Source organism: Pelodiscus sinensis, chromosome 21 (assembly GCF_052426305.1).
Source record: "Pelodiscus sinensis isolate ZL-2025 chromosome 21, ASM5242630v1, whole genome shotgun sequence".
NCBI lineage: Eukaryota > Metazoa > Chordata > Testudines > Trionychidae > Pelodiscus > Pelodiscus sinensis.
The window spans coordinates 26,749,341-26,760,008 of NC_143072.1; the positions used below are offsets into that span (position 1 = coordinate 26,749,341).

Consider the following 10,668-nt stretch of genomic DNA (forward strand, 5'->3'; position numbering starts at 1 on the left):
GACACGCAGAAGCGTTTATTGAAAAGTGTGAAGGCAGCCGGGCCGGGAATAAATAAGACGCCCGCCCGCCAAGGCAGGCGCCGGGGAAGGCTCCCGGCTGGCAGGCACACGCCCAGGCCGGGGCGCGGCTCACAAATGGCTCTGTGTGGAGGGGTCTTCTGCCCTCCGGGGTCCCTGAGACAGCAGGAGGAAGACCGAGCCGGGGGCGCGGGGCCTGCCGGCTCCTCACTGCTGGGCATCAGCCCCCGGCTGCTCGGTGCCTCCCTGGGCGCTTGCCCGAGCACTGAGGGGCTGGTAGCTACAAGGGGAGCCCACGGGGGGCTCCCTTTCAAAGGCCTCATGGGAGGAGGGGTCCCTGGCCTGCCACGGGGCTCCTGTACTGTCCAGGGATGCCCTCGCTGGGCTAGGGGGCACCGGGGTGCGTCAGCCCGTGCCCCCTCCAGGCACTGCTCACTCCAGGCTGCTGCTGCTCTGGAGAGAAGGGGACATCGTCAGGCCAGCTGACTGGGGGGAGCTTGGCTCCCCGCCCCACCGCCCCCGAGATCCAGGGAGACGCTGTCGGCCAATGGGGGGCAGCCAAGACATCCCAGCTGCCAGCCATCCGTGGCCCCCAGCGGGCACCGCTCCTGGGCTCCTGCGGGCCGGCCCAGCTGGCCTACGGTGGCCGTGTCTCACCGTGGTGGGGTGCGGGCTGGGTCCACCTTCCCTCCGCTCTGCCCGGTGGGAAGGTGGCCTGCGAGGGCAGGGCTTTTCCCCGACCCCCAGCCACGGCTGCTCAGGAGGGCCCAGAAGCGCCACGGGGGCCTCGGGGCTCAGGCCAGGATCTTCGGGGGGATCTCCACCGAGGCCTTGATGAAGAGGGTGTCCCCCCGCAGGTAGTTGCGCTTGCGGATGTCCTCGTGCGAGATGAACTTGGGGTAGCCGAAGCCCAGGGCGCTCTCGTCCAGGGACCCGCGGGCGGCCCCCGGCTTCTGGAAGTTCTTCCAGAGGGGGTCGGGGCGGAAGGTCTCGGTGACGTGCTGGGGCTTGGCGAGCGAGGGGTCGCTCTGGTCCAGCAGCGAGAAGGTGATGCGGTAGGAGAAGGGCCACTCCAGCAGGGTGTCGTAGCGGCCCGGCAGCACCCGGAGGTAGAGGGACAGGTGGCTGCCCTCCCCGCTGCCGTTGCCGTTGAGGAAGGCGGAGACCTGCAGCTTGTAGCCGTAGCGGTGGGTGTAGAAGGGGGGGCTGAAGGACTCGTGGTTGCCGCGGGCTTTGGCCTCCTGCAGCCTGCGGGCGTAGTCGCTGATCCGCCAGACCAGGACCCCGTCGCTGCCGACCGACAGCTCCTCCAGCTCCTGCCGCAGCTCCTGCAGCTCCTGCCGCTGCCGGCTCACCAGCGAGCACACCAGGCCCAGGTGCACCTTGGTGCTCTCCTCCAGGTGCCGGCTCACGGCCAGCTTGGGGCACTGCGGGGGAAGCAGGAGGCGAGCAATGGCGATGGGGGGCAGCCGCGAGGGGGGGTCCGGGGGCGCCCGTGGCCTGGGCAGCACTTACCCGGTGTTTGCAGCCGGCCTCTTTGAAGGGGCACAGGACGATGGCCGTGCTGCAGCTCTCCTTTAGGTGCCCGGGCAGGTCCTCCCTGGCGATGCTGGAGGCGCCGCACTGGTTGGGGCAGGCCACGGGGTACCGGGGACACTGGAACTGGTGATTCTGGGGGCAGAGGGGGGGCTCAGCGGGGCAGCGCTCCAGGGCCGGCCTGGGCACACCCGGCGGGCTGCAGAGACCCCCGCCCCGCCCCCGCCCCCCCCCGCCCCCGCCCCCGCCCCGCCTCACCTGGATGGTGTCAAAGACGAACTCCTTGCTGCAGTAGAGGCAGGGCTGGGTGCGCTTGGGGCAGTCAGCCAGGCTGTGCTGGGCCAGCAGGCGCCGCATCATGCGCGCCCCACACTTGTTCTCGCAGTACACGCTCTCCTGGGGGCAGGCGCCCTGGTGGCTCTGGAGGGGGAGGGGAAGAGCAGGGTGAGCCGACAGCCCCGCCCCCAGCCCCTCCCCGCCCAGCCCCTCCCCCTGTCGACCCCCCAGCCCCGCCCCCCAGCCCCTCCCCCTGTCCACCCCCCCCAGCCCCACCGCCCAGCCCCGACCCTCCCCCTGTCTGCCCCCCCAGCCCCTCCCCCTGTCCACGCCCCCAGCCCCTCCCCGTCCGCCCCCCCCAGCCCCCCCGCCCAGCCCCGCCCCTCCCCCTGTCCGCCCCCCCCAGCCCCGCCCCCGCACCTCGTAGGCCTCGCCGCTGAAGTCGCTGCCGCAGGACGGGCAGGTGACGTGGCGCTGGGGACAGTCCAGCTGCAGGTGCTCGGGCAGGTGGCGCCGGCTCAGCTTGGCGCTGCAGCGGTTGGGGCAGGGGACCACGTTGAAGCTGCAGGTGCCGAGATGGGCCTGGCGAGACAGGAGGGTGAGGGGCGGGCACCAGCCCCCAGCGCCAGCCCCCCCGGGCGCCCCCGCCCAGCCCCTCACCTGCAGCTGCTTGAGCTGCCCGCTCCAGCGACAGCCCTCCTCACTGTGGATGCAGCGGATGGCCAGGGTCAGCACCTGCAGCTCCAGCTCGGGGTCCGGGTAGATCTGGGGAGCAGGACATTGTGCAGGGCTCAGGGCAGGGGGTGGGAGTCCCAGCAGGCGTCTGGGCCAGGCCGCCCCGGCGGGGCAGGGAGGAGCCGCCCCAGGCAGGGCGTGCGGCTCCGGGGAGGATTCCCCGACCTGTGGGCAGGGCCAGTGCCGCGGGGAGGCAGCTTCGGCAGCAATGGCCCCATAAGCACGGCCCCGACTCGGGGCGGTGCCTCCCCGGCGTGGAGCCAGGCGGAGGGCAGGGGCTCTGTGTGGTGCCAGGCAGGAGCACGCGGCCCCGGGGGGGGGGGGGACACGTTCCCAGTCCAGCTGCACAAAGGGCTCTCGCCCCAGAGCGCTGCTGGTACCGTGGCCTGGGCGGGCGCGGCACCGGGCCGAGGCGTGTGGGGGGAGGGGTCCTGGCTGCCAGGGCCCCCATGGGCCAGTTCAGGCAGCCCAGGCTGGGGGCTGGCTCCGCTCCTGCAGGCCCAGGCGATGCCGCCCTCCCCTGGCCCCGCCCTGGCACCAGCCCGCTCACCTTGGCGTAGTCCAGGGGCAGCTGGTCCTCTGGGCACTTGAAGACGCCTTCGCTGCAATAGGAAGGAACCAAGGTCAGAGGGGCGGCCCGGCCCTGGCTGGCAAAGTGGGAGTTTCGGGGGGACCTCCCGCTCCCCCAGGCGCACGGCACCCCTGGGTCTGCGCTGAGGGCAGGGGGCAGACGCGCGGGTCCCCAGGCTGGGTGGGCAGAGTCACTCGAAGCGTCCCGGGCTTGCCCAGCGCCCAAGCTCTCCGCACCCCGCTGCCCAGCTCTCTGCTCAGCCTCCCGCCAGACCTGGCTCCTGCTCCCGTCCTACGGACCAGGCCTTTGCCTGCAGCCAGACGGAAAGAGCAGCAGCTGGTGGCTTGATTCTGATGGTACCGTTCCCACTCTCCCGTTGCTTGTCTGGTTGTTCATGGTTTGCCTGCTGGGCAATGAGTTTTACTAGGTGTCAATCAATTAAGGCGGCGGGGTATGATTGGCTAGTAAAATTAGAGTAAAATGATGGGTTATGGTGAATTTTTTTCCATCCAGGTGCAGAATAAATGTGTTCAGTGCACCGAGGCATGTGCAGATGTGCACCACCAACAGAAACACAGGCTGGGCGGCCACCCGAACGCCCGGCTCCCAGGAATCGCTGGTTCAGGTGGAGCTAAGCAGGACCCAAGCAAAGGAAGTTCTGTGGGACCCAGCCCGCCCTGTGCCGATGACCCCGCGGAAGCTGCCCTTGCGGTGACTGACTAGGGATCAGGGCAGGACGGCGAAGGCTGGGACCTGCCAATGCGCAGGGCGAGGGCGGGTGCCCGACTAGAATTCTGTGCAGGGGACCACGCAGGAGGGAGAACCGCCGAGAGCCCCCGTGGGGCCCAGAGCCCCCAGCGCCAGGCTCTGCCCCAGAAGGCACCCGCGGGGCGGCGGAGGCAGGGAAAGCAGGGCCTAGCCCAGCCCCACGTCTCCGGCTCGGCAGCTCTCCTCCCAGGCCCATTGAGGGGAGCAGCACCCCCCCTCCACAGCAGCTGGCTGATGGCTCCCCCCCCAGTACCGGGCCGAGGCAAGCCTGGGGGAGCCCCGCATGTGCTGGGAGGGGCAGCCTCCCACAGACCCCTGGCACCCAGGGGAAGGGGAGAGGCCACGAGTCTCCTCGGGCGCCCCACCGGGCCCCACAGCCCCCCACTACAGCTGCCCAGGGCCCTCTGCATGGGGCAGGTGGCAGCACTGGCAGAGGCAGGCCAGGCCGGCTGTGCCCACAGCAGCAAGGGGGCAGCACTCGGCCCTGAGCTAACTCCCGGGGCAGACAGGCCCAGGGATCTCCCTCCCGCGGGCGGCCGGGCTGCACGGGCACCGCTCCAGCTCCCAGCTGGGCCAGGCCCCGGCTGCCTCCCGCTGCGTGGGCACCGCTCCAGCTGGGCCAGGCAGGGACCGAAACTCCTTCCCCGCATGCCAAAGGTCAGTTTCCTGCCCGCGCCCTTGGGCAGCGCTCCCCGTGCGTCACGGGCAGGGTGGGAGCTGACGGCACAGCCTCCCCTCCCGGCCTGCCCTGGCCGCCCCGGCACCAGCCGGATGGGCACCCGGAGCCCCCAGCACCCCCACTCCACAGCCAGGGAGCAGGGGGTTCACCGGGCTCACGGCCCTTCCCCCTCCCAGCTCAGCCAGCTGCTCCTCTCCGCCCCTCCCCCCGCCCCCCAGCTGCGGGAGAAATTGCAGGAGCCCCTGATGGAATCAAACCCAAATGGCCCGGCTGCTGCGGAGCCCCAGGGCCTGGGGACGGGCAGGGGGCCCCGGCGCTCCCCTGCCCTGCGCAGGCTCCAGCAAGGGCCCTGAGCAGCGATTTCTGACCCCGGAAACGGCCCTACCCCACCCCCACCCCGGGCTGTTTCCTCCACAGCACGACCCAGCTGGGAAGGGATGGGAAAGGCCCCGGCTACCGCCCGCGCCAGGCGCCCCCCACCCTGGAACCCCAGTGCGCCAGGCAGCAGCACCGAGTCCCCCAGCCTGCCCCCAGCCCCCGGTGCCCCAGCCCCTACCGCCCACGCCAGGCGCCCCCCACCCTGGAATCCCAGTGCGCCAGGCAGCAGCACCGAGTCCCCCAGCCTGCCCCCAGCCCCCGGTGCCCCGGCCCTACCGCCCGCGCCAGGCGCCCCCCACCCTGGAACCCCAGTGCGCCAGGCAGCAGCACCGAGTCCCCCAGCCTGCCCCCAGCCCCCTGTGCCCCGGCCCCTACCGCCCGCGCCAGGCGCCCCCCACCCTGGAACCCCAGTGCGCCAGGCAGCAGCACCGAGTCCCCCAGCCTGCCCCCAGCCCCCGGTGCCCCGGCCCTACCGCCCGCGCCAGGCGCCCCCCACCCTGGAACCCCAGTGCGCCAGGCAGCAGCACCGAGTCCCCCAGCCTGCCCCCAGCCCCCTGTGCCCCGGCCCCTACCGCCCGCGCCAGGCGCCCCCCACCCTGGAACCCCAGTGCGCCAGGCAGCAGCACCGAGTCCCCCAGCCTGCCCCCAGCCCCCGGTGCCCCGGCCCTACCGCCCGCGCCAGGCGCCCCCCACCCTGGAACCCCAGTGCGCCAGGCAGCAGCACCGAGTCCCCCAGCCTGCCCCCAGCCCCCTGTGCCCCGGCCCCTACCGCCCACGCCAGGCGCCCCCCACCCTGGAACCCCAGTGCGCCAGGCAGCAGCACCGAGTCCCCCAGCCTGCCCCCAGCCCCCTGTGCCCCGGCCCCTACCGCCCACGCCAGGCGCCCCCCACCCTGGAACCCCAGTGCGCCAGGCAGCAGCACCGAGTCCCCCAGCCTGCCCCCAGCCCCCTGTGCCCCGGCCCCTACCGCCCACGCCAGGCGCCCCCCACCCTGGAACCCCAGTGCGCCAGGCAGCAGCACCGAGTCCCCCAGCCTGCCCCCAGCCCCCTGTGCCCCGGACCCTACCGCCCGCGCCTGAGGGAGCTGAAGGGGTCGCGTTGCTAGTCCAGGCTCAGCCCGGCAGCGTCTGGAAGGCACCAGGGCCTGGGCCAGAAGGGGAGGGGAGGGGAGGGGAGGCCGCCGGGGCCCAGTGGCTGCAGGCCTGGCCCAGCAGCTCAGGGCCCAAGCTCAGCCCGACAGTGAAACCTGCTCCCCAGCCGAGCCCAGGACAGGCCGAGGGCCCAAGACGCTGGCCCAGCCCAGCCCTTCCCGCCAGGCAAACGCCTCCGTTCTCCTGGAGTCGCGGCCCCACCGGGCTCCCCGGGCGTTTCACCGACTGGCCAGGCTGGAGGGAACCAGCCGTGGAGGCAGGAGAGTCCGACAGGGAAGGCGACCAAGCAGGGCCAGGCACTGGGGGAACAGGCGGGGCCCAAGGGCCCTTCCCTCCTCGCCCGAGTCTCTGGCCACCGGGCGCTAGAGGAGCACGCGGCCGGCAGGGATGTTAAGCAGCGAGTCGGTCGGAGCCCAGGACTCCCCTCCCCCCCGCCGGCAGGGGGCCCCAGGCTGCACGGGCCTTTCAAAGCAGCCGCGCCGCGGGGAGCCCAGGGTCGGCGGGGGGGGCCCAACTGATCCCGGCTCCACACGGCGCTGCCGCTTTGCAGTGCCCCCCCCCGACAGAGGCAGCAAAGGGGGAGCGACGGGTCCTTCGCATCCCTGGCGTGCAGCAGGGGCTAGCCAGAGCCGGGCGCTCAACCCGGGCACCACCCTGCTGCTGACCCCACGGTCCGGCCAGGCGGGGCCCCACGTGGCCCAGTGTCGGCCGGATGGTTCCTTGCCACCTGCCACCCAAGCCGTGTCCCCCCGCGGTGCCCAGGCTGCCCGGCTCCCGGGCGGGACAGCAGCTGGCCAGCGAGGGGACACGAAGCCCCAACTCGGCACCAGGCTACAAGGGCTGGGCGCTGCCAGAGAGCAGCCTGCGGCCCCTGCGCACCTGGCGCCTACGGGCCCTTGCCAGCCACCTCCCCAGGTGCAGGTGGGCACTCCCCGGCCGGGGCCACCGCAGCACGCCAGCCGAAGAACGGCTCAGCAGCGCCAGCCCCGGCAACCGAGCCCCAGGCGGGGTGACCGTCTGCGCGGGCGAGCGAGGCCCCTAGGAAAGGCCTGAGCAGGCTGCCAGGGGGCCTGGCTGACGCCAGCAGCACTAGCCCAGACTGGGCACAGGCCTGTCGACAAGGACCCCGCAGCCCAGAGCCAGCCCGAGCTGCCGGGGCCTCCCAGCGGCGCGCAGCAGCACAGGAGGGGCCTGACCCAGAAGCCCCCAAGCCGCCGGCCTGCAGCACGGCTGGCTGGGCAGAGAATGTGCTGAGGCAGCAGATGGGGGAGTTCAGCCTTCGCCGCCCGCTGCGCTCTCAAGGCCGCCGCACAGCTGGGAGTCTGTTACTGCAGGCTCCTGGGGGCTGGGCAGAGCAGAGACCTGCAGCAGGATCGGCCCCAGAGCCAGAACCCAGGAGTCCTGGCTCCCACCCCCCTGCTCTGATCCAGCCGACAGCCGCGCCCCCCGACCCTAACTCCAGCCAGGGCGCCCGCAGGCAGCTCCCGTGCAGGTAGCCAGGGAGCTAAGAACCAGCCCCGAGCCACGTCCGGTGCGGGGGAACCTCCCAGGAGCAACCCCGCTGGGCACAAACTGGGTTCCTCTAGCCTGCGTGGGGCACCCGCCTGGCTCCTCCCCGGAGCTGGCACCCTGTGGCTCTCCAGCTCTGCTCCGCGTGGGGCCCTTCGCTGACCGGGGCAGAGACCCCCTGCAGCCTTCCTGGGCCTCCAGCTCCTGCCCAGCCCCCCGACAGAACAGGCACCGCTGGCAGCGTTTACACTGGCGGCCCGGCCCTGCGCCGGACCTGGCCAGAGGGGTTACCGAACGCCGGCCAAACCCCCGGCCCCACGCAGCCAGCCCGGCAAGGCTGGCCATGACCAGGCTCGCCTGGCCCCCTGCCCCGGGGCGGGCACAGCTCGGGGGGCCGCGGCTCTGGGCCGCAGACAGCCCTTGCTCTGGGTAGCACAGGCTGGAGCCAGCTCCCCCCCCAGCCCTGAGGAAGCGGGGACACCAGCCCCCCCAAGAGCCGCAGGCTGCTGGGGAGTGAATGAACGTGCCCCCCCCCCCCCCGAACCCGGCTCAGCCTCAGCAGGGATAGGCCGAGCTGCCTGCCCGCTCCGCCTGGCCTCATTTGGGAAGAGGGGGCTGGGCAGCTCCGGGAGGCTCCAGGCTGCCAGGACGGGAAGGGGACGCGCAGGGACGCCCATGCCAGGCCTCCCGGACCCGGCCGGCCGGCGCACGGGGCCCATCTCCCATCTCCAAGGGAGGGGGAAGGAGCCTGGTGCCAGGCCGGACTCGCACTGGCAGGGCTGCCCGGCCGCAGCGGGCCCAGCAAAGCGCAGAAAGGTCCCTCCTGCCATGGCTGGGGCTGGGGCTGGGGCTCGGGCTCCCCCCCCGCAGGCCCCGGAGAGCAGAGCGGCCACCGCCAGCACAGGAAGCCCCGGGCCGGGGGCGGGTGCAGCCTGGCTCCTCAGAGGGGCTTGTCCTGACCCAGGTTCCCCCCCTCTGCAGCCCAGGTCTGCGCCGAGGGGCTGCCCTGTCCCTCCCCCTCCCCCGGCCCTGGGGGGGCGCAGCGTCCGTCCCGCTGCCAGGCCCGGGGAGGGGGCTGGATCCAGGGCCGGGAGGTGCAAACAAAGGGGGGGGCAGAGCAGGCACCCAGCGCCCCACACTAGGCAGAGGCGGGGCCTGCCGCGACCGAAGGGCGAAGCCCCCAGACCCGCCCCAAAGGGGCTTCTCGGGGCCCCCGTGAGCCCGGCAGGGCCAGGAGCGGAACGGGCCCCGGGGGGGGGGGGGGCAAGCGACGGAGAAACGAGCCTAGAAACCCCCCGCAGGTGCCACCTGGTGGCAGGCCCCACGGAGCCCCCCCCCCCCACCGGGGCGCCCCCCGTCCGCTCACCGGGCAGAGCGCAGGTCCCCGGGCCGGCCACTCGCAGGATCGGACCGACCAGCCTCCCCCCCCCGTGCCCCCCCCGCTCCACACCGATACCCGAACCAGGTCCCCTCCCCGCAGCCCGACACCGGGGCCCTACAGCCGGCCCGGGCAGGCAGATCTGCTCCAGCCCCAGGCTGGGGGGCAGCGCCGGGAAACTCCCCGCCCGCCACAACCCCCCGGGACTCCGCAGCCAGCTGCCCTGGGCACGTCACGGAAGCGGCGAGTATCGGCCCCGCCCGGCCCGCACCTGCCCGCAGGCAGCGCCCGGAGCCCGGCCGCGCAGCACGTGGCGGCCCGCGGACGGATCGGGGCCGCGGGGGAAGGGGGGCCGGGCGCAGACTCCCCCCGGGGCGGCACTTCGCGGAAGGGAGGCAGAGCCCGGCCCCCGCACCTGAGGAACTCCTGGAGGCAGGTGTCGCAGAAGCGGTGGCCGCAGGTGGAGACGCGCACCGGCTCCCGCATGGCCTTGCCGCACAGCGGGCAGAGCAGCCGCCGCTTGGGCCGCTCCAGGAACTTGTAGTCGAAGCCGGGCATGGCGGGGCCGGGCCGGGCCGCTCCCCTGCGCCTCCCGGGCCGGTCTGCGCCCGCCGCTCAGCTGCTCCGGCGCCGCTGGGCAGCTCCGCCCAGCGCGGCCAGGGGGCGGCTGCGGCTTCGGCGCGGTCCTAGCGCCCGGGCGCCGCCCCGAGCCTGCCGCGCGGCCAACCAGCGGCTGCTCCCGGCAGGGGAAGGGCGGCCCCAGCCTCGGGGTCTGGCCTAGTCTTGCCTCTGCCACTTGCTCGCTGGGGGGCCTCGGTCAAGTCACGGATGCCGGGGGGGGGGGGGGGGGGGTCTACCTGGGAGTGTTGACTCCCCTGCAGGGGAGGAGTCAGTAGCTCTGCCCTGCCAGGTGCTTTGGGAGCGGCGTCCCATTGGGGCCTGGGAGGGCCTAGAGACGAGCCAAGTGGCTCAGCCCCCAGGTGGTGGGGTGCGGCCATTCCCTCCCCCGGTTCTTTCTCCCTGACTAAGCCTTTGTTAGAACTGAGTCACCCCATTGCCGGCACCACTCGGGTTTCCTCCGGCTCCCCCCGCACCGCCGGCACCGCCATGGAAGCTCAAGGCTCGGGGGGGGGCACCGTCTAGTGAGCACGCTGGCCGCCTGCCCAAGGCAGTAAGCCTCGCGCCTCCGGAGGAAGGGGAGACTTGCCCCCCTTTGCAGGGCAGGGCACAGAGCTGCAGGCAGAGCCCTCCTGGCCATAGGACGGTTCGGGGCAGCCGGGGCCATTCCCACAAAGGACGTTTGCCCCACTGCTAGGCCTGGGGCCGTGCCAATGAGGGCGATTTACACTGTCCCGTTGTACAAAAGCGCCTCCAATTTCTTGCCCTCCCTCTCCATGCAACTCTGCCAGGCTCCCGGCTGAGCCCGTCTTCCCCTCCACTGGGCATAGGTGAGCGCCACCCCCCGCCACCGGCCTGGGGCCTCTGCCTGGCCAGCTCCCCCACGCAGCAGGCAGAGCCCCCCTGCCAGCATCTCGCCTTTGGGAGGAAAAGAGGGGCTGAGCAAAGCTGCCGCCCGCCCGCCGCCTCTACTGGCTGCTCTCGGCATGTAGGGATATTGCAGACGGGGCAGCCAATGCTCTCTAGTCTGCATCCCGGTGCGGGCAGCAGG

At 73.0% G+C, this 10,668-nt stretch overlaps 1 protein-coding gene across 1 annotated transcript; it reads right to left on the bottom strand.

Annotated features, from left to right (window-relative positions):
- On the bottom strand, positions 1-9,654 carry TRAF4 (TNF receptor associated factor 4). The gene is made up of 7 exons (XM_075904515.2): positions 9,415-9,654; positions 3,116-3,167; positions 2,491-2,595; positions 2,251-2,412; positions 1,813-1,974; positions 1,534-1,689; positions 1-1,445 (listed from the first exon to the last, which is right to left on the bottom strand). Exons 1-7 carry the CDS (start codon positions 9,555-9,557, stop codon positions 813-815), a joined length of 1,413 nt encoding a protein of 470 aa, XP_075760630.1. The 5' UTR covers positions 9,558-9,654; the 3' UTR covers positions 1-812.
- Between the last annotated feature and the right edge of the window lie 1,014 nt (positions 9,655-10,668).

Coding starts and splice junctions, on each gene's coding strand:
- TRAF4 (XM_075904515.2), bottom strand. CDS start 9,557: ATGCCCGGCTTCGACTACAAGTTCCTGGAGCGGCCCAAGCGGCGGCTG. Junction 1,690..1,812: donor TCGTCTTTGACACCATCCAG/GTGAGGCGGGGC, acceptor CTCTGCCCCCAG/AATCACCAGTTCCAGTGTCC. Junction 1,446..1,533: donor AGGCCGGCTGCAAACACCGG/GTAAGTGCTGCC, acceptor CTTCCCCCGCAG/TGCCCCAAGCTGGCCGTGAG.